Source organism: Carcharodon carcharias, chromosome 14, assembly GCF_017639515.1.
Source record: "Carcharodon carcharias isolate sCarCar2 chromosome 14, sCarCar2.pri, whole genome shotgun sequence".
NCBI lineage: Eukaryota > Metazoa > Chordata > Chondrichthyes > Lamniformes > Lamnidae > Carcharodon > Carcharodon carcharias.
The window spans coordinates 22,561,867-22,589,710 of NC_054480.1; the positions used below are offsets into that span (position 1 = coordinate 22,561,867).

Sequence of the window (27,844 nt, forward strand, 5' to 3'; positions counted from 1 at the left end):
TGGAGGAAGAGACCCAGATGCCAGACAACCTCCAATTCAATTTACCTGCAGTGACTGAGCCTATCACTCCTCTGATGGTAGTGAAAACAAGATATGGAAGGGTTATAAGGCCTCCAGACCACCTGAACCTATGAACTCAGAGACTTGAGGAGTGGAGGGGCAGATGGAGTAGTAGTAATGATGTAAATACATGGGGTAAATTGGGATAACTTGTAAATACATTGGATAAAATCTTGGCGGGAAGGTGTAGTATAAGGATCTGGTACATAAAGGGTTAACATGGGACTGAGTACAATACTGCCCACACAGTCATGTAATAGAAGAAATGACCTGCACCTAAGAGTCAGTATAGTGTTGGACAGAGCTGTGTGTAGAAGCAAGCATGGAGACAGCTCCTAGCTTGCACCTTAACTGTACTTATGTATAGCTTCTAGTGGTTAATAATTACTTACTGTTGAACTATCTAAGACTATGAGTACCTGAATAAGACATGCTGAGCTATGTCCAATACCTTACAACATTGTCCATCTCTATGTTCAGTGCCAGAGTCTGCAAACTTCCATCACTGTGTGAGGGGGCTACTTTTATATCATTAGTTTAGCTTTTCCTACTTCTGTTTCTTTTCCTCATTTGGTAGCAAGGTTAAGTAGCTCAGGAAGTGTGCTCTCAGTCCTGGCCAACACTGCAATCCACAGATTCAGGAGATCGGATGGGGCTAGACCGCATTAGGATTACTAATTGGGAACTTTTTGACTCCTTCCCCATGTTTAAAGCTATAGTTTATGCCAAGCTGACCCTTAGGCACAACATTTATTATTGTCCAACAGTTTCTACATGCCTGGATTCCAGTCACTGGATGCTTTCTGTGACCAATGGGCACCCACGTGAAATTTCTGTTTAATTTTCCCCAGTTTTAATTTTTTGGTCTGATGCTGTTACTTTTGTTCAATTTTTTTCCAACTCTGTTTTTATCACTGTTGCCTTTTAAGGGGAGGCACTTGAATTATTGTGACAGAGTTGGGCTATGACTAATCACAGAGCCCAATCGTTACATGTAAAATACATGCTACTACATATATTTTGCCATCATCTTCCAATGTGACATTTCTCAGCTCAGGATGTCAGCATCCTTTGAGGGGAAGAGTTCCTCCCGACCTTTAGGTTTTCTTTCTAGAACTGCCAAAAAACTTTAGTTCATGTTCTCCTGACTGCTCATTTTGGTGCCTAGTGGAACATGTGCTTAATTCCAATGTAAATAACTGTGATGTTATTTTCATTATTTCATTGGTTTCAAACTTTTCACAAAGCTTTCCTCCTCTTCGGTGAAATAGGGGACAGGGCACGGGGTCTTTTTGATTTTGGACCTGTTAAAATCTGCTAACCGTAGGTCGAGGAGGCGTAATATCACTCTGCAACATTCTCCCAACTGCTTTGCAATGTTTACAATATTAGTTTGTGCCCAAGTAAACATTGAACACTAATACTGAACATGGGCAAGAGAACCAGAGGCAGCATGAAGATATATTATTTTATGCAGCTATCTGTGATCTTGAATGCACTGTTTGAAAGGGCAATGAAAGCAGGCACAACAATAGCTCTCAAAATGAAATTGGATAGATAATTGAAAGGAAAAGATGTGTAGGGCTATAGGGAAAGAGTAGGGGAGTGAGGCTTATTGAGTGAGAACCGATCTTTCAAAGAGCCAGCACAGGCACAATGGGCTGACTGCCTTGTGTACTGTATGACTCTGTGATGCACCCTGACTACCACGTAATATGCTCTGTATAGATTCCCCTGGTCCTACCATTTGAGTTAATTTTGGGTGCTTTGCTACTTGTAGTTATTTTGTTTAAAATATCAGTCCTTAACTTTTTAATAGCGTTTGCCTGATGATATCATGTCGGTGTCAATCCAATGGACTGCTCTCACAGTGCAAAATGCAATGCATACAACGAGTGTTAGATTAATGTCTATGTGTTTTTTACTCAATTGTGTTTTGGAGTCATGAATAAATCTTAAGGGTTTTATCTTTCTATATGATTTACCTACAGGTTTTTGTTTATTCATTCATGGGATGCGGGTGTTGCTGGCTAGGCCAGCATTTACTGCTCCTCCCTAATTGTCCTTGAGATGGTGGTGGTGAGCTGCCTTCTTGAACTGCTGCAGTACATGTGAAGCAGGAGGGAGTTCCAGGATTTTGAACTAGCGACAGTGAAGGAATGGCAATATATTTCCAAGTCAGGATGGTGAGTGGCTTGAACGGGAACTTCCAGGTGGTGGTATCCCCATGTGTCTGCTGCCCTTGTCCCTCTAGATGATAGCGGTTGTGGGTTTGGAAGATGCTGTCCAAGGAACCTTGGTGAGTTCCTGCAGTGTATCTTGTGGATGGTATATACTGCTGCCAACCGGTGTTGGTAGTGGAGAAATGGGGTGCCAATCAAGCAGGCTGCTTTGTCCTGGATGGTGTTAAGCTTCTTGAATATTGTTGGAGCTGCACTTATCCAGTCAAGTGAAGAGAATTACATCATACTCCTGACTTGTGCTTTGTAGATGGTGGACAGGCTTTGGGGAGTCAGGAAGTGAGTTATTTGCTGCAGGATTCCTAGCCTCTGACCTGCTCTTGTAGTCACAGTATTTATATGGCTAGCCCAGTTCAGTTTCTAGTCAATGGTAACCCCTAGGATGTTGATAATAGGGGATCCAGCGATGGTAATGCCATTGAATATCAAGGAGCGATGGTTAGATTCTCTCTTGTTGAAGATGGTCATTGCCTGCCACTTGTGTGGCATGAATGTTATTTGCCGCTTGTCAGCCCAAGCCTGGATATTGTCCAGTCTTGCTGCATTTGGACATTAACTGCTTCAATACCTGAGGAGTCGTGAATGGTGCTAAACATTGTGCAATCATCAGCAAACATCCCCACTTCTGACCTTATGATGGAAGGAAGTTCATTGGTGAAACAGTTGAAGATGGTTGGGCCTAGTACACTACCCTGAGGAACTCCTGCAGTGATGTTCTAGAACTGAGATGATTGACCTCCAACAACCACAACCATCTTCCTTTGTTTTAGGTATGAACCAGCGGAGAGTGTTCCCCTGATTCCCATTGACTCCAGTTTTACTAAGGCTCCCTGATGCCACAATCATTTAAATGCTGCCTTGATGTCAAGGGCAGTGGCTCTCACCCCACCTAAACTGGAGTTTAGCTCTTTTGTCGATGTTTTAACCAAGGCTGTAACAAGGTCAGGAGCTGAGTGACCCTGGCAGAATCCAAACTGAGCATCAGTGAGCAGGTTATTGCTAAACAAGTGCCACTTGATAGCACTGTTGATGACCCCTTCCATCACTTTACTGATGATCGAAAGTAGACTGATGGGGCAGTAATTGGCCAGGTTGGATTTGTCCTGCTTTTTGTGTACAGGACATACCTTGGCAATTTTCCACATAGCTGGGTGGATGCCAGTGTTGTAGCTGTACTGGAACAACTCGGCTAGGGGCGCAGCAAATTCTGGAGCACAAGTCTTCAGATACTATTGTAGGAATAGTGTCAAGGTCCATAGTCTTTGCAGTACCCAGTGCCTTCAGCTATTTCTTGATATCACTTGGAGTGAATCGAATTGGCTGAAGACTGGGATCTGTGATGCTGGAATCTCGGGAGGAGGCCAAGATGAATGATCCACTTGGAACTTCTAGCTGAAGATTGTTGCAAGTGCTTCTGTCTTATCTTTTGCACTGATGTGCTGGCCTCTCCCATCATTGACGATGGGGATATTTATGGAGCATCCTCTTCCAGTGAGTTATTTAATTGTCCACCACCATTCACGACCGGATGTGTCAGGACTGCAGAGTTTAGATCTGATCCGTTGGTTGTGGAATCACTTGGCTCTGTCTATCTACCTGCAGTATTGTATGCAGTTTTGGTTTCGTTACCTAAGCTAAGGTATACCTGCCATAGAGGGAGTGCAGTGAAGGTTCACCAGACTGATTCCTGGATGGCAGGATTGTCGTATGAAGAGAGATTTGGTCAACTAGGCCTTTATTCACTGGGGTTCAGAAGAATGAGAGGTCTCATTGAAACATATAAAATTCTGATATGGCTGGAGAGACTGGGTGCAAGGATGATGTGTCCTCTGGCTGGGGAGGTCTAGAACAAGGGGTCACAATCTCAGTGTATGGCGTAGGCCATTCAGGGCTGAGATTAGGAGAAATGTCTTCATTCAGAGTGTGGTGAACCTGTGGAATTCTCTACCACAGAAGGCTGTAGAGGCCAAGTCACTGAATATATTTAAGAAGGGAATAGATTTCTAGACTCTAAAGGTGGCACGGGGTATGGGGAGAGAGCAGGAGTATGGCATCGAGATAGAGGATCAGCCATGATCAATATTGAATGGCGGAGCAAGCTTGCAGGGCCGAATAATCTACTCCTGCTCCTATTTTCTATGTTTCTATCGCTTGCTGCTTATGATGTTTGGCACACAAATAGTCCTGTGTTGTAGCTTCACCAGGTTGAAACCTAATTTTTAGGTATGCCTGGTGCTGCTCCTGGCATTCCTTCCTGCACTCTTCATTGAACCAGGGTTGATCTTCTGGCTTGGTGGCAATAGTATAGAGGGGGATATGCCGGGCCCGGAGTTTACAGATTGTGGCTGTGATTGTGGTTCAGTACAATTCTGCAGCCAATGGCCCACAGCGCCTCATGGATGCCCAGTCTTGAGTTGCTAGATCTGTTCAAAATTTATCCCTTTTAGTTTGCTGGTAGTGCCACACAACACGATGGAGGGTATCCTCAACGTGAAGATGGGACTTCGTCTCCACAAGGACTGTGCAGTGGCCACTCCTACTGATACTGTCATGGATAAACGCATCTGCGTCAGGCAGGCTGGTGAGGATGAGGTCAGGTATGGTTTTCCCCTTTGTTGGTTCCCTCACCAGCTGCCGCAGACCCAGTCTAGCGGCTATGTCATTTAGGACTCGGCCAGCTCGGTCAGTAGTAGTGCTACCAAGCGATTCTTGGTGATGGGCATTGAAATTCCCACCCAGGGTAAATTCTGCACCCTTGCCACCCTCAGTGCTTCCTCCATGTGGTGTTCAATATGGAGGAGTACTCATTCATCAGCTGAGTGGGGAACAGTACATGGCAATCAGCAGGAGGTTTCCTTGCCCATGTTTGACCTGGTGCTATGAGACTTCATAGGGTCCAGACTTCCAGGGCAACTCCCTCCTAACTGTATACCACTGTGCCACCACCTCTGTTGGACAGGACAGGGATGATGATGTTGGCGCCTGGAACATTATCTGTAAGGTATGATTCCATGCGTATGACTATGTCAAGCTGTTGTGAGACAGCTCTCCCAATTTTGGCACAAGCCCCCAGGTGCATTTTTCAGAGGGTCACAGTTAAGAGTCAACCAAATTGCTGTGGGTCTGGAATCACATGTAGACCAGACCAGGTAAGGATGGCAGTTTCCTTCCTTAAAGGGCATTAGTGAACCAGATGGGTTTTTACGACAATCATTTCACGGTCATCATTTAGACTTTTAATTCCAGATATTTATTGAATTCAAATTCCACCATCTGCCGTGGTATTCAACTCACTCAAGAAAAGTGAAGGAAAGTTCATTCCTGTGCAAATTGTACATGGTCTATTGATAGATGCAAGTTCAATGGGCTAAATGGCCTTTCTCTGTTTCTTAAATTTTTATACAAATATCATACTGGAGATGGTGGTACTTTTGCCCTTATTATTTTGCTGTGGAATGTTCTTGTGTGACAAGGAGAGATTTAGAAAAGCCAAGAACAATTATAAAAGCAGAATGCAAGACAGAACGGAACATTTTAATTTCATTATTGAATAAAACTAAGGGGGTCTGCAGAAACCCATATTGATCTACAACACTATATTGCAAAACCCATACTGATAATAACAGGATGCACTGCAACAAACCCATAATGAACTAACCAGATCCAATGCATGGTATCCTTTGCATTTTTATTTAAGTTAGAAGACAGATTTTCTTTATGCATGATGTCAACCGCAAACATTTTGCAAACATAATTGCTTTAACACTCAGGTGCAAGTGCTGAGCTAAATTTTCACACACTTTTTCAGCTTATTCTAATGTTCAATATAAATTCATTAGGAGTTGGCAAGGCTCCCTATTTCTGAAAACCATATCAAATCCAAGATACCAGTCTTGTTTTGTAACTGTATTCCTGATGACTGGAACAGCTTGTTTTCAGCAAAATTATCCATTGAATGGCTGAAAAGAATAACGTTTTGAAAAACATGCAGTCCCTGGACTATGAGTTAATAGTCTAGTCCTTGCATCATTTATGGTTATATTGCAAACTACAGAAAATTACAACCTCCCTACCATTAATTCTTATCTGTTTTTGTTTATTGTCTCATTTGCAGGCTGCAGTTAGACTACAGATATAATGCTAGAATTGGCAATGTTAACCAACAAATATTTGGCATGTTTGCATAACACGAATTTACTATTTTAATGGGAGTTGTCAATCTGGTTGTTGTAAATGGATTAATGCTTTTGTTAAAATAAGAGGCATATTATTTGAATATTTTTAGTATTTAGCCACTTGTGCGAGCAACAATCATTCCTCACCTTATGTTGTCAGATTAACATTTGTCAAGTGCTCCCCTCAGTGAGGCGGACACAAAATATACTTCCAGGATGTATTGTTCTATGTCAGTGTACTTCATTGCAAGGCCCTCGAGCCAGTGACGGCTCCCATCAACACTAAGTGCAGCTCCCCGACTCCATCCATCCATTCTCAATAACTGCTTTATTCTCAGTGGGCCACTGCGAGCTGGAGCCCAACCCATCATTATATTCCTACTTATTCTATTTTTATCATTAAATAATGTGTACCCAGCTTATCAAAAGTCAGCCTTCTTTACATGTCACATTGACGACATGATACAATGTGCGCCAATAAGTATATCTAAATATGTGCGTTGTATAGTAACAGTTATATTACCATAGCAACCACCATAGAACTAGCAGAGTATTCAACCGTTGGTGTTGTGCATTTTTTTGGCCCAGGTGAATTACTGGAGTAGCAGGCAACGATAATTTAGTAGCCGATGTGGCTCTCACACTGCAGGTTTTTTTTGCTAAAGTGGTCCTTGCTTGAAAAATAGTGAAGACAACTGCTCTATGCCATACTGAGGAGGAATGTGCATATACATTTGGATCCATGCTCGCTTCACCCCTCTGGCAGCTGCTTATTTTAATGTTAAGAGAGCACAGGCAGAAACATCTATGTGCTCCTAACAGTAAAAGCAAGTTTGTAAAGTTTCCAAGAGGTCAAATGAACCAACTGAACATCTTTAAAATTCAATTTAGCAACAGCTTACAAATGGGAACACATACCTTCTGGAGGTAGCATCACATCTTTCACTTTGGCGTACTTGAGAGTCTGATTATCAGCCTGAGTCCCAAATCCAACGATTGCTTTCACTTTAATACATACCTTATGCCATTTTTTGTCCACTCACAAGTGAGAGTATAACTTGCGAGTTAGTTTTTTTGCTTAATTTGCTTCAAAATTATATGCAGTTACCTGCTTAAGTTAATTTGGGGTGTAAATATCTTTGTAAACATATGATGGTTTGTCCATAATGCTCGCCTGTAAATGACTGAGTTTGGCAAGTATGCTCTCTTGTGGACTAAACTAGGCCTTGCAGCCTGATCTTTAGCACATCAGTGAGTATTTTGTAAAATATTGTAGCATTTTAGTTTATATTTTTCACTAAATTATCATGCATTCTATAGCATGTTCTGTCATGGACCGGTGAGGGTATTTAGTGAACAATACTGTGGTATCTGCATTAGCTCAGTGTGGATTCATACTATGTGCTGTGTAACAGATCAGTATGTGTTTGTGCAGTTTGCTGTGTTGTAAATCAGATTGGGTTTTGCAGTGTGCTGTTTACAATAGTAGTGTGGCCTTATTTTTCTCTCAGGGCTTCATTTAACACAGATGTTCCTCAGGTTTGACCCGTTGCACCAACATTTGGAGTGAGTGTTTCTTTTTCACCACATGAGTATCTGAGTCTTTCTTCATTCATCTCTCCTTAGGGAAAGATTAGAAGAGAGAGGAAACCTCCCTTGCCAAGGGACAGCCTAAATAAACCCACAGTCCTGCGGGTCAGCATATTAGGCCTCATGAAACACATAAATCAGGCATGTACCAAACAGCCAAGCTCTCACGCAATTCTAAGAGATAGCATTTCAACTTTTATGCCAATCATAGTACTACTATCCCCGATCTGCTGAAGTTTATTGATGTAAATAACACAAAAATATTATTTCAGAATTCCAACATCGTGTCATAATATTATTTCTGAGTCCTCACTTCAAACTGGTGAGGCTGTAGATCCAAGTTAATTAGTCTGAGCGTGGAGTTGCTGGAAAAATAAACAAAATTACTTGGAAATCACAGACTACTGATTTGTAGTATCTATGCAGTTGAGGAAGTAGTGGCTTTAAATGTTTTCTGCTACTTCTAATGGTCAAAATTAGTCTGAATTGTGATTACTTAAAAAGCGAATTTAGTCAAACATAGCAGCAACCTTCATACAATGTTGAATAAACACCAGAAATAATTCATCGGTCAAAATATGTCTGCAAAATCTAGGAAAAATAAACAGAAACTGCTCAAAGTTCCAAACAATCTGAGCAATATTTGAATGATCCTCATTCATTTAATTATGAAGTCAGGTGGAGGAATTACTTTTAAGACATGCTGAGGATTGTTGCCTCAAATGACCGTAAATGTTTAACCTAGGGTTATTTTCTTGAGTTCTGATTTGAAAAGTTATATTCAACTAGTCACTGATGTTGGTTCTTGATAAAAAGATTTACTGATGACTCCAGTGTTCAGGTTTATTCACCCTGAGGGCTCAAAAGCTTCTATGAAACCCAAATCTCGATAAAGCTTTAAAGCCATTAAGAACCAATGCACATGTATACCAGCACTAAACTATCAAAGTAACAGATATACACACCAACGCATACGATCATTGCCACTGGAGTGCCAGAGAACCTAAAGCTCTTCCTCCACTGGAGATTGGATGCCATAACCACAGACTGACACGGAACCAGATACAGAGGCTCCAGGTGGCTGGACTGCCAAGGGTTATATACTGCCTCAGCATATTACTGACTGGTTTTTACTTGGGTTCTAATTCAAGTGATGGTTGGAGTTTTTTTTTTGCTTGAGCTGTGCAAAAAAAAAATGAACAGTTTATTTACCAGGGGCAAACAGCTTAGTATATATAGCTACAGCTATTATGCAGAGTTATGGTGATCTGGAATGCACTGTCTGAGAGGGTGACGGGATAGATCCAATAGTAATTTTCAAACATGGATTGGATAAATGCTCAAAAAAAGAAAAAAATTGCAGGTCTATGGTAAAAGAGTGAGACTAATTGGATAGCTTTCAAAGAGCTGGTACATGCACAATGGGTCGAATGCCCTCCTTCTGTACTCAGTGATGAGAATGATGCTGGATCCCTGGAAATGTCATGCATAGAAAGCAACTGTTCAAGGATGATTAATGTAGGATGCACGTAGATAATTATATTCTAAGGTTTCACGTGATTTGCCTTGGGGACAGGGAACCGTTGCAAAGCTATGGTGACGGGACTAAATAGGTTGGGATAAAGTATATTATGAAGGGTTTACTGGCTCTTCCTCATTCAATTTCTTATTTGACATCATGCATTTGACATGGTAAAATATCATAAGCTGCTTCACGGGACATCATCGAACAAAACTTGTCACCAAGCCACTCAAGGAGTTATTCGCACAGTGACAAAAATCTAAACAGTAGGTTATAGGGAGTGTCAAGGAGAGAGGCAGAAAGATGTAGGGAGCAAATTCCAGAGCTTAGGGTATAGGCACAGCTGCCAATGGTGGAGTCAGTAAACTAGGAGATGCTCAAGTGGCCAGAATTGGAGGAGTGCAGAGATCACATAGAATTACATATATAACACAGACAGAGGCTGTCAGTTCAAGATGGCATCAATGTTCCACTCAAGCCACCTCTCATCTTTCTCCTTTGCAGGACAAGAGGAGGTTATAGAGATAGGGAGGGGCATTGAAAAGCAAGGCAGGACTCCAACCAAAGTGGATAAATTACATCAGATGATATTCTAGAATAACGGTGGATAGGCAACACCAAAACAAAGAAAAATTAACCTTTTTGGATAACTAAATATGCCTTTAGAAAGACAACTATCATTTATCGCAATTTAATTGCAGCAAGTGGTAAATATTTTTGGAATAGATAAGAGGGGAATTGCAAAAGAAAGGCAAGCCAGCCAAAAAAAACTGAAAAAGGATCTCTAAATCAAATCAAGACACCTTCTATTCTTCACAGCTGAAGAGGTTGAAGATAAGAAACTTGAGTCGATTTTATATATCTTTTATAAAAGAACACATTAGAACTCATTTTCATTCTTTTATTACATAAAAAATACACATTTGGAAAATAAATTCATCAATCCCTTTATAATACGAAGTTGCAGTGTTGGCATAGTGGCCTTTTATGTCCCTCGCCTTCCCTTCCCTCTCCAATTCCCCTCCCCCATAAAGGGAGACCACCCATAAGAAATCATTGAAAATATGCAGCCAACTGCTTTGAACAGATGTTCCAATTAAACATAATCTGAAACTAATGGAGGTGCCATCTGTCAAGCAGGACATGATGCATTTAAAAATGTAGTGGTGGGCCATGCCTGATCCCACTCAAGCTACCCCGCTTCTTAATTTTGATAAAACTGCTCCACCACACTACACTGATGCTCAGCAGTTTGTAGGCCAAACCTACAGAACAGTAAAATTGTTCAGTTATTGCAAGCAGCATGTGTGTGCACGTGTCTGGGTCCCCTGTACTGGAATGTGGGATCCCTGGAAGCTTTCTGAAATATAAAAAGTCATCTAAATTTTAAGTCGAACCCAGACAGGACTTGAATTAATGCAGGACATCAACTTCCGGTACTTTGTAAAATGTTTATTTATAAGGTATTTTTGAACTGAAACTGCTCTTATTTCAAATTTCAATAGAAATTCAGTGAAATTATTAGGGGATTTTAAAACACTTCACATCTCTTGCTAACACACATACACAGCTAAATGGCAGGTTGGGTGAATTGCAAAGAGTAGCTGCAGATTGCTTAACCATTTACTAACTTAGACAGATTGTACATAGCATATTTGGCTAAAAGGAAAACTGAGAATAAGGAAAACCTGAGGTAAGATAAGCAATTCTGGAAATGCCCAGCTGCTTGGTCAGCATCTAAAGTGAAACAGTTAAAATTTCAGCTATAGCCCTTCATCAGAACTCTGGGTTCTGATGAAAGCTTACACCCAAAGCAATAATTGATCTTTTACTTATGCTGTTCTACCAGCTGTGCTTTCTCATCATCTTTTTATTTTTCTACTCTTGCTTGTGGACAGTATTCATAAGGCCATAATAAAAGTGTTCATTTGGACTTGTGTGCCCAAACCTGTAAAGTATCTGTAAGGTATGAATATCAGGCGAGACTAGCAGCAGACCTGGGTATGCTGCTTATCCATAAGCGACGCCCAATACCTAGGCAGCATTCGCCATTTATAGTTGCGCATGAAGAGTTAGAGTAGGTGACCAGGACCGAAGGAGCCATAACCCTGCCATAACTCAGTGCCTTCAGGAAATTTACATAAAGGCACTACTAAATGCAATGAAATCCCTGTCCATTAGCTTGAGCAATGTGGTTTTGATGAATTCCTATGGTGTAAATTAACCTTTTCCTGTCTTGGTCCTGATTATCAATTTCCCATGTGGAGCAGGGACTGCTTGGGCAACATACTTGTTCCTAAATGGACACCCTGATTATGTGAAGTGAAAAGCTAAGACATCTCAAACCCCACCATAAGAAAAGCAAGGGTTAAATTTACAGAAACACAATCTTATATAAAATTATGTCAGTTACAAATAATTGGATTTTTTTGAGCCCAACAAATGAATGCTGCCTTGAGGCAATACAACAACAACAACTTGTATTTACATAATGTTTTTAAGGTAGTAAGATGTCCTAAGACACTTCACAGGAGGTGTGTAATGCAGAATTTGATACTGAACCACTTAAGAAGATATTAGGCCAAGTGACCAACAGCTTGGTCAAAGAGGTAGATTTTAAAGGAGTGCATTACAAGAGGAAGGTGAGGTCAAGATATAGAGAGGTGGAGAAGGTTAGGGAGGAAATTCCAGAGTTTAGGAGCTTGGCTGCTGAAGGCATGGCCACCAACGGTGGAGCAATTAAAATCATAGTTGATCAAGGACCAGAATTGGAGGGGTGCAAATAACTGGGAGAGTTGTGGATGTCGGCAGTTACTGGGTTAGGGAGGGGCAAGTTCATGGAGGGATTTGAAAACAAGAATGAGAATTTATAATCAGGAGGCCATGCAGGTCAGCCAGCACAGGGTTGATGGGAGGACAGGATTTGTTGCGAGTAATAACATGGGCAGCAGAGTTTTGGATGGCCTCAAGTTTACAGAGGCTAGAATGTAGAAAGCTGTCCAAGAGTGAATTGGAATAGTCAAGTCTAGGAGGTAACAAAAGCATGGATGAGCGTTTCAGAAACAGATGAGTTGAGGCAGGGATGGAATTGGGTAATGTTATGGAGGTGGAAGTAAGCAGTTTTCATGATAGCATGGCCATGTGCTTGGAAACTCAGAGGTCAAGTATGACACCACAGTTGCAAGCAGTCTGCTTCAGCCTCAAGTTGTGAGTGAGGGGGATGGAGTTAGTGGCTGGAGTGCAAAGATTGTAGTGGGGACCAAAATATATAAACCAATAACAAGAATATATCAAAAACAAAAACGTAAAATTTACCAGAGCACACATAGGTGTAACTTGCAATCTAAAGGTCAATCTAAAACATTAAAGTATAAACCACACACTTATCCTGGTAAAAACCAAAATAAATAGCTATTATTGCACAATATTAAATTCTGTCTACCCTCTCTCATTTGAGAGTACTAGCTTAGTAGTAAAAAAAAAATGGTTGAATTATCCATGGGTCTAATGTCATACCCATTTGTTGCTCGGTGGAATGCCCAAAGTGCCAGGATTCAATATCTGCTCCTTGTTAATTTTTATATTGTTTCAAAATGTCAGAGCCATGTTTGAATGCAGCTACCTGGAGGCATAGCATATATTGATTGCAGCACCAACATATACTGTGCCATTCAGCTCCAGGGTTGCAGGCTCACAATTGCAATTCCCCTTAGGATGAGCTCCAAGTGCTGGCCTGACTTTCACATGGTAGCCGTAAATGGTAGCCATATGTTCCTAACCACAATCATTTTGAGGTTACTCCTTCACACCGCAAACACTAACTTGGGAGAGGCCCGAAAGCTGTGTGATACATGTCCTCTCAGCTTTTGAGTCATGCTGCATGAGGAAAGGGGCTTAAAGAAAATAATGCAGTAATAGATCAAAATACATCTTCCATAATTCACAGCTGTCAAACTTTAGCTGGCACTGAAAACAATAGTCTCCAGAAACCCTGAAGGAAATTAAAGGTCGTATCTCCCTAAAGATAAAAATTAATAATCTTAAAGTCACAGAAAGGTCTTGTTTAATCTCCTTTAAACATTTTGTTAGGTCTCCCTGTGACAGAATGCTGCCTTAGTCAGAGAACACATAAAACAGCAATACTAAATCACAGCCATTGCTAGCCTCTGCTAATGTTGCTCATGACTTGGCATTTAGGAAGTTCATGCACAACAGAAGTGCCTCAGAGTATTCCATCCTTCCAACATTTCTCCCTTTCTGTCAGGAAATACTTGCACTCTGCTACTTTCCAGGTGATTCAAATCAGAGTCTGTTAGTATGTCAGTGTAATGCTGTCCCTGATGGAATGTCTTGCGAACAATGAAGAATGAAGACAATTGACATAAATGATCAGGACACTCTCCTTCAAACGCTTCTGGGATATTGCTTTCAATGCATCATTAAAGTTCTGACACCAAGTCTCGATTTCAAAGAATCATTTAAATTAGCGATATCAGATTTGAATCTGTAACAAAACAATCTGTAGTCTAAAATAAGAAACTGTCAACTCGTTTGTAACGACCGACTGATGCTCCTCTTCTGCTGGTACTCAGGCAGCAGCACCTCACTTCTGACACTCTGGAAAATAAGTACAGCTAAGATGAGAAATGCAACTTTTGTGAAAGAATTCAGTGTTTATTGGAGGTTAATGTTTTAAGTTCCAACCTCTCATGTATAATTAGCAACATTACAGACCAGGAACTGAGGGTGTTAAAGTCTCTGAACATTAATAACCCTATGCATCAAACTTCAAATATACCTTGAACATTGCTGAACCAATTTTTCTCCTTTCTCTCTCAAAGAGACTAATTTGTGTTGATACAATGGGTGCCAGCTGAAGCCTGGCACTTCACCCAATGACCCAAACTTCAGGGATGAGCAGAGGCAAAGGGGTATTTTTTTCTTCATTTATGGAATGAGCTTTGCTGGCTGGGCCAGCATTTATTGCCCATCCCTAGCTGTTCTTGAGAAGGTGGTGGTGAGCTGCCTTCTTGAACCGCTGACGTCCATGTGGTGTGGGTACACCCACAGCACTGTTAGGGAGTTCCAGGATTTTGACCCAGCGACATTGAAAGAACTGCAATATATTTCCAAGTCAGGATGGTGAGTGACTTGGAGGGGAACTTCCAGGTGGTAGTGTTCCCATCTATCTGCCGCTCTTGACCTTCTAGACGGTAGTGGTCATAGGTTTGGAAGGTGCTGTCTAAGGAGCCTTGATGAATCCCTGCAGTGCATCTTGTAGATGGTACACACTGCTGCTACTGTGCTTTGGTGGTGGAGGGAGTGAATGTTTGTGGATGTGGTGCCAATCAAGCAAACTGCTTTGTCCTGGATGGGGTCAAGCTTCTCGAGTGTTTTGGGAGCTACACTCTTCCAGGCAAGAGGAGAGTATTCCATCACATTTCTAACTTGTGACTTGTAGATGGTGGACAGGTTTTGGGGAGTCAGGAGGTAAGTTACTCATCACAGGATTCCTAGCCTTTGACCTGCTCTTGTAGCCACAGTATTTATATGGCTAGTTCAGTTCAATTGCTGATCAATGGTAATGCCCAGGATGTTGATAACGGGGAAGTCAGTAATGGTAATGCTATTGAATATCAAGGACCGATGGTTAGATTCTCTCTTGTTGGAGATGGTCATTGCCTGGACACTTGTGTGGCCCGAATGTTACTTGTCATTTGTCAGCCCAAGCCTAGATATTGTCCAGGTTTTACTGCATTTGGACACAGACTGCTTCAGTATCTGAGGAGTCGTGAATGATGCTGAACATTGCGCAGTGAACATCCCCACTTCTGACCTTTTGATGGAAGGAAGGTCATTGGTGAAGCAGCTGAAGATGGTTAGGCCGAGGGCACTACCCTGAGGAACTCCTGCAGTGATTTCCTGGAGCTGAGATGACTGACCGTCAACGTCTTCCTTTGTTCTAGGCATGACTCCAACCAGTGGAGAGTTTTCTCCCCAATTCCCATTAACTCCAGTTTTGCTAGGGCTCCTTGAGGCTACAGTCAGTCAAATGCGGCCTGAATGTCAAGGGCAGTCACTCTCACCTCGGGAGTTCAGCTCTTTTGTCCATGCTTGAACTAAGGCTGTAATAAGGTCATGAGCTGAGTGGCCCTGGCGGAACATAAACTGGGCATCAGTGAGCAGGTTATTGCTAAGCAAGTGCCACTTGACAGCACTTTTCAATTTTCCACACAGCGAGGTAGATGCCAATGTTGTAGTTGTACTGGAACAGCTTGGCTAGGGGTGCAGCAATTCTGGAGCATAAGTCTTCAGTACTATTGCCGGAATATTGTCAAGGTCCATAGCCTTTGCACTATCCAGTGCCTTCAGCCATTTCTCGGTATCACGTGGAGTGAATCGAATTGGCTGAAGACTGGCAACTGATGCTGGGGACCTCTGGAGGAGGCAGAGATGGATCATCCACTCGGCACTTCTGGCTGAAGATTGTAGCAAATGCTTCAGCCTTATCTTTTACACTGATATGATGGGCACTCCCATTATTAAAGGCTGGGGATATTTGTGGAGATTCCTCCTCCAGAGTGTTGTTTAATTGTCCACCACCATTCATGACTGGATATGGCAGGACTGCAGAATTTAGATCTGATCCATTGGTTGTGGGATCGCTTAGCTCTATCACTTGCTGCTTATGATGTTTGGCTTGCAAGTAGTCGTGTGTTACAGCTTCACCAAGTTGACACCTCATCATTAGGTAAGCCTGGTGCTGCTCCTGGCATGCCCTCCTGCACTCTTAATTGAACCAGGGCTGATGGTAATGGTAGATTGGGGGATACGCTGGGCCACGAAGTTACAGATTGTGTTCGAATACAATTCTGCTGCTAATGGCCCACAGCGCCTCATGGATGCCCAGTCTTGAGTTGCTAGACCTGTTCGAAATCTATCCCATTTAGTGCCACACAACACGATGGAGGGAATCCTCAATGTGAAGGTGGGGCTTCATCTCCAAAACAACTGTGTGGTGGTCACTCCTACTGACACTGTCATGGACAGATGCATCTGCGGCAGGCAGGTCGGTGAGGATGAGGTCAAGTATGTTTTCCCTTCATTGGTTCCCTCACCACCTGCTACAGACCCAGTCTAGCAGCTATGTCATTTAGGATTCGGCCAGCTCAGTCAGTTGTGGTGCTATCGAGCCACTCTTGGTGATGGACATAGAAGTCCCCCACCCAATGTGCATTCTGTTCCCTTGCAACCCTCAGTGCTTCCTCCAACTGGTGTTCAACATGGAGGAGCACAGATTCATCAGCTGATGGAGGGCAGTATGTAGTAATCAGCAGGGAGTTTTCTTGCCCATGTTTGACCTGATGCCATGAGACTTCATGGGGCCCAGAATCGATGTTGAGGACTCCCAGGGTAACTCCCTCCAACTATATGCCACCATGCTGCCACCTCTGCTGGGTCTGTCCTGCCGATGGGACAGGACATACCCAGGGATGGTGATGGTGGTGTCTAGAACATTATTTGTAAAATATGATTCCGTTAGGATGATTATGTCAGGCCATTGCTTGACTAGTCTGTGAGACAGCTCTCTCAATTTTGGCACTAGCCCCCACATGTTAGTAAGGAGGAGTTTGCAGGGTCAATAGGGCTGAGTTTGCAGTTGTCGTTTCTGGTGCCTGGGTGGTCGGTGCCGGGTGGTCCATCTGGTTTCATTCCTTTTTTTGAGACTTTGTAACGGTTTGATACAACTGAGTGGATTGCTAGGCCATTTCAGGCGGTATTTAAGAGTCAACGACATTGTTGTGAGTCTGGAGCCACATGTAGACCAGAGCAGGTAGGGATGGCAGATTTCCTTCCCTAAAGGACATTCTCTTCCCTAAAAAAGGACATTAGTGAACTAGATGGGTTTTTACAAAAATCGACAATGATTTCATGGTCATCATCATTAGACTTTTATTTCCAGGTCTTTACTGAATTCAAATTCCACCATCTGGCATGGCGGGATACAAACCTGGATCCCCAGAGCATTACCCTGGGGATCTGGAATATTCATCCAGTAACAATACCACTATACAATTGCAGGCGTTTTTACAAAATGGCACCACAGCCAAACCTGAGCTCGCTCTCACCCAAATTCCACACATTGTACTTTCAAATCACACTCACTAGATAGTGATCTGGTGCGAGAACCCTATTTGATTCATCTTCTCTTTAACCCAGGAGCATTGGGATTAATTGCTACACCAACACTGCCATCAGCTAACTCTGCACAGTCCAAGAATTAAAAGTGGGGCCATCTGTAGTGCACAATTTAGTACAAAACTAGGTATTGCCTTTACTCCAGTGGTTCACGGAAAACCTTTAAGTTTTCATTAGTATTAAAAGATGTTATGTAATTTAAAAGCGCCCTGTAATAATTCAGTTATATGCAGAATTTTAAGTCACAGTTCACAATAATAATATTTCAAGCAAAAGTAATTTTATCAGTGGCAATATTTTGTTATCAAGCAAACAGGCACCAGATAGATAGGCCTGTTGCCTTATTTTAAACTTCCAGGTAATGCCTTTCAGAAGCAGTACTACAAAATTCTTCAGGTCTGGCAGCATCGGCGGAGAAGAAAAGAGTTGACGTTTTGAGTCCTCATGACCCTTCGACAGAACTTGAGTTCGAGTCCAAGAAAGAGTTGAAATATAAGCTGGTTTAAGGTGTGTGGGGGGGGGGCGGAGAGAGAGAGAGAGAGAGAGAGAGAGAAGTGGAGGGGGTTGGTGTGGTTATAGGGACAAACAAGCAGTGATAGAAGCAGATCATCAAAAGATGTCACCAACAATAGAACAAAAAAACACATAGGTGTTAAAGTTGGTGATATTATCTAAACGAATGTGCTAATTAAGAATGGATGGTAGGGCACTCAAGGTATAGCTCTAGTGGGGGTGGGGAGAGCATAAAAGATTTAAAAATATTAAAAAATAATGGAAATAGGTGGGAAAAGAAAAATCTATATGATTTATTGGAAAAAAACACAAGGAAGGGGGAAACAGAAAGGGGGTGGGGATGGGGGAGGGAGCTCAAGACCTAAAGTTGTTGAATTCAATATTCAGTCCGGAAGGCTGTAAAGTGCCTAGTCGGAAGATGAGGTGTTGTTCCTCCAGTTTGCGTTGGGCTTCACTGGAACAATGCAGCAAGCCAAGGACAGACATGTGGGCAAGAGAGCAGGGTGGAGTGTTAAAATGGCAAGCGACAGGGAGGTTTGGGTCATTCTTGCGGACAGACCGCAGGTGTTCTGCAAAGCGGTCGCTCAGTTTACGTTTGGTCTCTCCAATGTAGAGGAGACCACATTGGGAGCAACGAATGCAGTAGACTAAGTTGGGGGAAATGCAAGTGAAATGCTGCTTCACTTGAAAGGAGTGTTTGGGCCCTTGGACGGTGAGGAGAGAGGAAGTGAAGGGGCAGGTGTTGCATCTTTTGCGTGGGCACGGGGTGGTGCCATAGGAGGGGGTTGAGGAGTAGGGGGTGATGGAGGAGTGGACCAGGGTGTCCCGGAGGGAGCGATCCCTACGGAATGCCGATGGGGGGGAGAAGGGAAGATGTGTTTGGTGGTGGCATCATGCTGGAGTTGGCGGAAATGGCGGAGGATGATCCTTTGAATGCGGAGGCTGGTGGAGTGATAAGTGAGGACAAGGGGGACCCTATCATGTTTCTGGGAGGGAGAAGAAGGCGTGAGGGCGGATGCGCGGGAGATGGGTCGGACACGGTTGAGGGCCCTGTCAACGACCGTGGGTGGAAAACCTCGGTTAAGGAAGAAGGAGGACATGTCAGAGGAAGTGTTTTTGAAGGTAGCATCATCGGAACAGATGCGACGGAGGCGAAGGAACTGAGAGAATGGGATGGAGTCCTTACAGGAAGCGGGGTGTGAGGAGCTGTAGTCGAGATAGCTGTGGGAGTCTGTGGGTTTGTAATGGATATTGGTGGACAGTCTATCACCAGAGATTGAGACAGAGAGCTCAAGGAAGGGAAGTGTCAGAGATGGACCACGTGAAAATGATGGAGGGGTGGAGATTGGAAGCAAAATTAATAAATTTTTCCAAGTCCCGATGAGAGCATGAAGCAGCACCGAAGTAATCATCGATGTACCGGAGAAAGAGTTGTAGAAGGGGGCCGGAGTAGGACTGGAACAAGGAATGTTCCGCATACCCCATAAAGAGACAGGCATAGCTGGGGCCCATGCGGGTACCCATAGCCACACCTTTTATTTGGAGGAAGTGAGAAGAGTTGAAGGAGAAATTGTTCAGTGTGAGAACAAGTTCAGCCAAATTATTGTTGGTGACATCTTTTGATGATCTGCTTCTATCACTGCTTGTTTGTCCCTACAACCACACCAACCCCCTCCACTTCTCTCTCTCTCTCTCTCCGCCCCCTCCCCACTCCCACACCTTAAACCAGCTTATATTTCAACTCTTTCTTGGACTCGAACTCAAGTTCTGTCGAAGGGTCATGAGGACTCGAAACGTCAACTCTTTTCTCCGCCGATGCTGCCAGACCTGCTGAGTTTTTCCAGGTAATTCTGTTTTTGTTTTGGATTTCCAGCATCCGCAGTTTTTTTGTTTCTATCTCTGTGTTTAATTGACTGCCACTGCTCTTCAAGAAATGCCTACATCCTTGAAGAAGTTCTGTTCTTCTCTGCGACAAGATTTCCGTACCTCTCTTTTGCCTTGCTCACCTTCATTGCTTTCCATTTCCCTCCTGGTGTTTGACAAGGTGTTTACTAAAACCCGCTTTCACAGCCATATCTCCTTTCTCAGTGACTGTCTCCGTCTCCGACTTACCCCACGTGGATTTCAACTGAAATTCCACCCCTCATGTTTCGAACCCACCCAGGATTACAGGTATCTCCGGGACATAAAACGTTTCTCGGACTGCTGTTCCCGTCACATTCTGAAATCCACACTCAGTGCCATGCGCCGCCATATGAACACACTCGACCTCTCCCTCCAGCAGCACCGCCGTACCCTTTTTCAAAGCTGCGCGTGCCCCCAGTTTCATTTTATTCTTCGACTCATCCGAAGCCTCAACAAGAAACTTTTTCTCTTTCTCTCAAGTGCTAAGGAACGCAAGCTCCAACAACTCATCGACACCAACACCCATCTAGGACCCTCCACCCCTGCCTGTCCCTCCGTCCCCGCCCCATCTTCCAATCCCAGCCCCAGCCGTGTATTCACTATACCCCCTGACCTTCCCCTCTCCGATGCTGAACAAGTGCTCAGCAAAGGACTTAGTTTCCCATACCCTTACGCCCTCACCTCAATGAATTTCGGGCTCGGCATGATGCTGAACTCTTCTTCAGCCGTCTTCGTCTCCGGGCTCACTTCTTTGGGCAGGAGTCCTCTCCCCATTCAATGGATCCTTTCACCCACCTCCAATATTCTCCCTCCACCTGGACTCCTCCCTCTGGATTCTTACCTTCTCTTGATCTTTTCATTGAGAACTGTCGGCGCGACATTAGTCGTCTCAATTTCTCTGCTCCTCTCACCCATTCTAACCTGTCTCTCTCTGAACTTACTGCACTCCATTCTCTCAGGTCCAACCCTGACATTGTCATCAAACCCGCTGACAAGGGTGGTGCTGTTGTCTGGCGCACTGACCTCTACCTCGCGGAGGCTGAGCGTCAACTCGCAGACACTTCCTCCTACCTCTCCCTGGACCATGACCCCATCACTGAACATCAAGCCATTGTTTCCAGGACTGTCACTGACCTCATCTCCTCTGGGGATCTTCCTCCCACAGCTTCCAACCTGATAGTCGCCCAACCTCGGACGGCCCGCTTCTATATCCTACCCAAAATCCACAAACAGAACTGCCCCGTTCGACCGATTGTCTCAGCTTGCTCCTGCCCCACAGAACTCATTTCTCGTTATCTTGACTCCCTTCTCTCTCCCCTTGTCCAGTCTCTTCCCACCTACATCCGTGATTCCTCTGACACCTTACGTCACATCAACAATTTTCAGTTCCCTGGCCCAACCGCTTCCTCTTCACCATGGACGTCCAATCCCTCTACACCTCCATCCCCCACCAGGATGGTCTGAGGGCCCTTTGCTTCTTCCTCGAACAGAGGCCCGAACAATCCCCATCCACCACTACTCTCCTCCGTCTGGCTGAACTTGTTCTCACGCTGAACAATTTCTCCTTCAACTCTTCTCACTTCCTCCAAATAAAAGGTGTGGCTATGGGTACCTGCATGGGCCCCAGCTATGCCTGTCTCTTTATGGGGTATGTGGAACATTCCTTGTTCCAGTCCTACTCTGGCCCCCTTCCACAACTCTTTCACCGGTACATCAATGATTACTTCGGTGCTGCTTCATGCTCTCGTCGGGACTTGGAAAAATTTATTAATTTTGCTTCCAATCTCCACCCCTCCATCATTTTCACGTGGTCCATCTCTGACACTTCCCTTCCCTTCCTTGAGCTCTCTGTCTCAATCTCTGGTGATAGACTGTCCACCAATATCCATTACAAACCCACAGACTCCCACAGCTACCTCGACTACAGCTCCTCACACCCGCTTCCTGTAAGGACTCCATCCCATTCTCTCAGTTCCTTCGCCTCCGTCGCATCTGTTCCGATGATGCTACCTTCAAAAACACTTCCTCTGACATGTCCTCCTTCTTCCTTAACCGAGGTTTTCCACCCACGGTCGTTGACAGGGCCCTCAACCGTGTCCGACCCATCTCTCGCGCATCCGCCCTCACGCCTTCTCCTCCCTCCCAGAAACATGATAGGGTCCCCCTTGTCCTCACTTATCACCCCACCAGCCTCCGCATTCAAAGGATCATCCTCCGCCATTTCCGCCAACTCCAGCATGATGCCACCACCAAACACATCTTCCCTTCATCCCCCCTATCGGCATTCCGTAGGGATCGCTCCCTCCGGGACACCCTGGTCCACTCCTCCATCACCCCCTACTCCTCAACCCCCTCCTATGGCACCAACCCGTGTCCACGCAAAAGATGCAACACCTGCCCCTTCACTTCCTCTCTCCTCACCGTCCAAGGGCCCAAACACTCCTTTCAAGTGAAGCAGCATTTCACTTGCATTTCCCCCAACTTAGTCTACTGCATTCGTTGCTCCCAATGTGGTCTCCTCTACATTGGAGAGACCAAACGTAAACTGGGCGACCGCTTTGCAGAACACCTGCGGTCTGTCCGCAAGAATGACCCAAACCTCCCTGTCGCTTGCCATTTTAACACTCCACCCTGCTCTCTTGCCCACATGTCTGTCCTTGGCTTGCTGCATTGTTCCAGTGAAGCCCAACGCAAACTGGAGGAACAACACCTCATCTTCCGACTAGGCACTTTACAGCCTTCCGGACTGAATATTGAATTCAACAACTTTAGGTCTTGAGCTCCCTCCCCCATCCCCACCCCCTTTCTGTTTCCCCCTTCCTTGTGTTTTTTTTCCAATAAATCATATAGATTTTTCTTTTCCCACCTATTTCCATTATTTTTTAATATTTTTAAATCTTTTATGCTCTCCCCACCCCCACTAGAGCTATACCTTGAGTGCCCTACCATCCATTCTTAATTAGCACATTTGTTTAGATCATATCACCAACTTTAACACCTATGTGTTTTTTTGTTCCATTGTTGGTGACATCTTTTGATGATCTGCTTCTATCACTGCTTGTTTGTCCCTATTACCACACCAACCCCCTCCACTTCTCTCTCTCTCTCCGCCCCCCCCCCCCCCCACACACACCTTAAACCAGCTTATATTTCAACTCTATCTTGGACTCGAACTCAAGTTCTGTTGAAGGGTCATGAGGACTCGAAACGTCAACTCTTTTCTTCTCCACCGATGCTGCCAGACCTGCTGATTTTTTCCAGGTAATTCTGTTTTTGTCTTGGATTTCCAGCATCCGCAGTTTTTTTGTTTTTAACTACAAAATTCTTATCAGCTATATGATAGGCCTCTGCCTATGAAGAGCCTTCATAGGACCCTTTGCAATCTGCCAGCCATCTTGATGTTCCACATGTTGAGGTCCAGCCCTAAGCTCAGACACCACCTACCATTTCATTCAGGACCTTATGTGAGACACTGTAGCAAAGAGACAAGCTAGTCACGATGCTGACTTCCTCTTCAGGATGTTGAGCAACTGATTGGTGTAGAAAAATACCCTCACCCCTCACTCCAACTGTTCTGCCTTTGTCACACTTCACTTTTGTACCTCACATTTGGTCTGCAGGGATCCAAGGTATGAATCTTGAAGGGGAACATTTCAATCTGCCCTACCACTGGACTTCCATGTTACTTTGCAGTTTTGTCCTGAAAATCTGTATCCAAAACTAAGTTGAGACTGTCCAGATACCAATGCAAACCAATATTTTGGACATGCTATCACAGGGTCAGCATTGATCCATTTTTGGATTTCTCCATGAGACAATGTGGTAAGGTTTTAATCTATCCTGCATAGAGAATACCATGTAATAGGACTGTAATGTTCCACCCCAGCTTCGTTCCATCTGTGGGCAACCAAATGTAATAAGATTATAGAGCTTTGGATATAGTGCAATTTAAGCCAGTCTATAGTCTAGTGCATCCAGACCGAATGTCATGGAGTTATATGACATTAACTCAGACTGCTGCGTCCTATATGAGTAATACAATGTAATAGGATTATACAGAATTTCCCAGGTGCCGCCCCACTGTATAGGGACATAGTCTAAAGAGGTGATACAGCAGTAATCCAGGCAGTCTGTGGGCATATGGAATAGAATTGCAAGCCTGCCGCCCCCTTACATCCATTGCATAAATCTCATGTGGACAGCTATATCCACAAGTAAACATGCTGTGATTTGCTATGGCCAGGGCCCAGGAGAACTTGGATCTTCCCCTGCAATACTCTCAGAAAAATTTACTTTAGGCTCGCAGCCAGTTTTGTAAGACCCATGGATTGAGAGCTGTAGTGATGCTCTGAGGGATATTAGCACATTTATAAACATTGTTTAATGGGAAAGTAAAAATGTACCTCAGGTTCAGTCTCTATATAGGACACAGAGTGTAATGGGATTAAAATAGCTATAAGCCAAGTGCCTTATATGAGAACCATTGTGGAATTTAAGCCTCCAGCCTCATGACTGAATGTAATTGGATATTACAGCTTTAACCCAGACTGACGGGCCACGTGGGGCTCGGTTAGCTCAGTTGGCTAGATGCTGGGCTGTACTGCAGAATAACGTCAACAACGCGAGTTCAATCTCTGTATTGGCTGAAGTAGTTCTTGGGGCCTGCCCTGTCCCACATAGGCATGAGCCATGATTAGCAACCCTTGGACAATGAGGATGCTACATAGAGAGAGAAGGCCCTTGTAGGAGCTGGTGAGTGATTCAGGAAAGCCTGACTTCACAGTAAGCAGGTATTCTGCAGTAATGTATTATGTACCAGCAAATACACTAACAAGACATGCTTAATTCTTGTTCTTGAAACACATATCCTCTCCTAGTTGCAACCCAATTCCATTAATATAACAACTTCATGCAGCATTTTTTAAACCCTTGCCTTTTTTTTAAAAGGTGAAGAATAGATTTACCTTTTAGCAGAGAACTGTCTGTCGATCTCTTCCAATGATTGTCCCTTGGTCTCAGGCAGGTAAAGACATATAAAACCAATTGAAGAGAATCCCACCACTCCATAGAATAGGAATGTCCCAGAGAGTCCAATTGTATCTGAACAAAGAATAAGATAATGTTCATTTATCAAGTGCAGAGTCTTAGTATTTTTCAATGTTAATATTGGCCTACGTTCAGCAATAATAGCTTTCTCCACTATTATACAAAACAAACATTTGGACACTTCACCAGCTGGTAATGCTTCTTTTCTTTACACACACAAGGCAACTCTTGTCTTAAGCAGATCGGGACACCAGCCACATCAATTCTACACCTTCAGTAGACACTTATGTTTCTATCTGAAAATAAGAAACATTCGCCTATGTTTGCCTCCCATTCCCAATCGGATTTGGTTCTCTGTCTTAAAGCTATATTTGAAGAATTTAAACCTTTGAATACTAAAATATATAGAAAATATGCATATTCTCAATAGATGAAACTTCTGATCTTAGTGGGACAATACGATCATTTCATAGAATGGGACTATACCTAGGGTCCAACATTCCTCCATCAATCAAAATGACAGTCATTTGCATCTGCCATCTGTGGGAATTTGCTGCTGCAGAATGTTTCATGTATTTGCCTAGGCAGTAGCAGTCACTGCACTCCAAAAGTAGTTATTTACCCTGTGTAAAATCTTTGGAGATATTCTGACATAAAGCCAAAGGCAAACCCACGTATTCTTCTCTTACTCACCAATTACATCCAGGAATGTGACAGTGACAATTATATTCGCCGCCCAGTTGAAGCTGCTGGAGAATGCAAATGCTCGGCCTCTAATTTCAGCAGGGAAGATCTCGCTCAGAACCAGCCAAGTCACTGAAAAATTGGAGCAATTTCTGTCAAGTTTGTGGTATTGTTGCAGCTCTGGTGGCCTTTATTTATAGGTTCTATCATAATAGATCAGGCCTTCAGGAAACTCCAAAAACAAATTTAAACAAATATATCTATAGTTTGTTTGGAGTGTTACGGCACAGTTGATGGCAAATGCTGAGTTGTTCAAATTGCGAAGGGAAACTTGAAACAACTACCACAACTTGTTTTGCAATTTGTATAAATTTTGAGATGCGTGCCTTGAATTCAGTAGTAATAAGACTACCAAGGCTTATATGTTTTTACAAAACTAGATTAAACATTTATTAATAGAAGTAATTACTTTAAATACATACATAGATCTACAAATTACTACTATGATAACTTCTAAATCCCCTACTTAATCTGACTCCCAGTTACACTTTCATTAAGGCAACAGTAAGACACATTTTAAAAAGACCCAGGCAAAGAAACAGGATACCCTGAACCAGTTGAATTCAAAGTGAGTTTTTTAACTTCAGTTCTTTGAAAACTACAGCTCAAGGCATAGATGCTGAAGGCTTTTCACACTTGTTGGTTCTTAAAATGCCTACCCTTACACACAGCTTTCACTCCTTTATACATATTTTCCCCTTTGAAAGCAAATTCCCATTGTTTCATTATGTCTTTGGACTTTACTCTCTGATAATAAATACTCTCATAGTACTAAGTTTTACCAGTAACCTTTGGGAAAAATAAACACACTGTTGTCTGAACTCCACCTGACGAGGTGTAATATTTCAGTCCTTCCTTTCAAAGCAATCAAGTCTTGTTTATTTAAAATACAGATGTTCTTTTACTTTTACACCTATGTTTATCTACTTAACATTTCAAACCGAGCTCGTCTCCTAAAACAAAGCATTCAGACCAGCTGCCTTTAATCCAATTAGCATGCACATGCACACTATTTTACAATAAATTCCAATAACATTATTAGAATTATTATATCTTCCTGACAGGGGTCCCAAATGTCATTCTCCTTCCCGATTCCCTCTGCTGGTACATGGTTTTTTCTGAGAAGCTTTAAGAATTGTTGTTCAAAAGTTGTAATTTACAGATGCTAACAACCGATAGGGACCCTGCCTACCTCACCCAACATCCACCTGGCCCCACCCTTCCCCAACTCACTTCCACTCCCCGTTTCCCATCCACAAGAGCCACACCAGCCACAGGTAGCATTGCAGTAACGTTTATAAAATGGACTAGCTATCTTTTGTTTTTGTTTTGTAACACTTGCTCATACACAGTTTCCTATCTGTGAGGCACCTTAGCGTCGTAGACTTGGAGAATGACGTAAAGACAACTAAGGAGGAACAGTCTGAGGATTGCTGATCTCTGATGTTTTGCATCAAAACCTAGCCATGGCTCAGTTGGTACACTTTTCCCCAATCATTAGCAGGATTTACCAGTGCCAAAGTCAATGGACATTTGGTAGGCTTGCTGCATTTTCTGGGCCTGCAGCAGTGGGGCCAGAAAGTCCTGGTCCAAGTTTTTCAAAAAGGCTTCATTATGTAGAGAAAAAAGTTAAAACATCTGGAGCGCCTAATGCAGGTGTAACTAATGATGTAATGACGATGTAATGTCACATGACTAAGAAACAGAGATCTGGTGGGAAGTAGAAATACAACCACGTGTAGCATACTGAGATGTACATTGATCTGTTAAAAAAAAAGAATGGTTTTTACAAATAACAGCCTATGATAGCATTCTTAGGGTAACCCCATCTAGACCGTGAACTGAAAGTG

The 27,844-nt window shown here is 43.3% G+C and overlaps 1 protein-coding gene across 3 annotated transcripts in view; it reads right to left on the minus strand.

Moving 5' to 3' along the window:
• Window positions 1-10,474: 10,474 nt before the first annotated feature.
• Window positions 10,475-27,844, minus strand: part of slc2a10 (solute carrier family 2 member 10) — a 36,304-nt gene continuing 18,934 nt past the window's right edge. For all 3 annotated transcript variants that reach the window (XM_041205230.1, XM_041205231.1, XM_041205232.1), the window contains exons 5-7: window positions 25,944-26,066; window positions 25,169-25,304; window positions 10,475-14,204 (exon numbers count right to left, since the gene is read on the minus strand). In XM_041205230.1, the coding sequence (XP_041061164.1) occupies window positions 14,114-14,204; window positions 25,169-25,304; window positions 25,944-26,066 (350 nt within the window). In that variant the 3' untranslated portion in view covers window positions 10,475-14,113. The remainder of the gene's footprint in view (window positions 14,205-25,168; window positions 25,305-25,943; window positions 26,067-27,844) is intronic.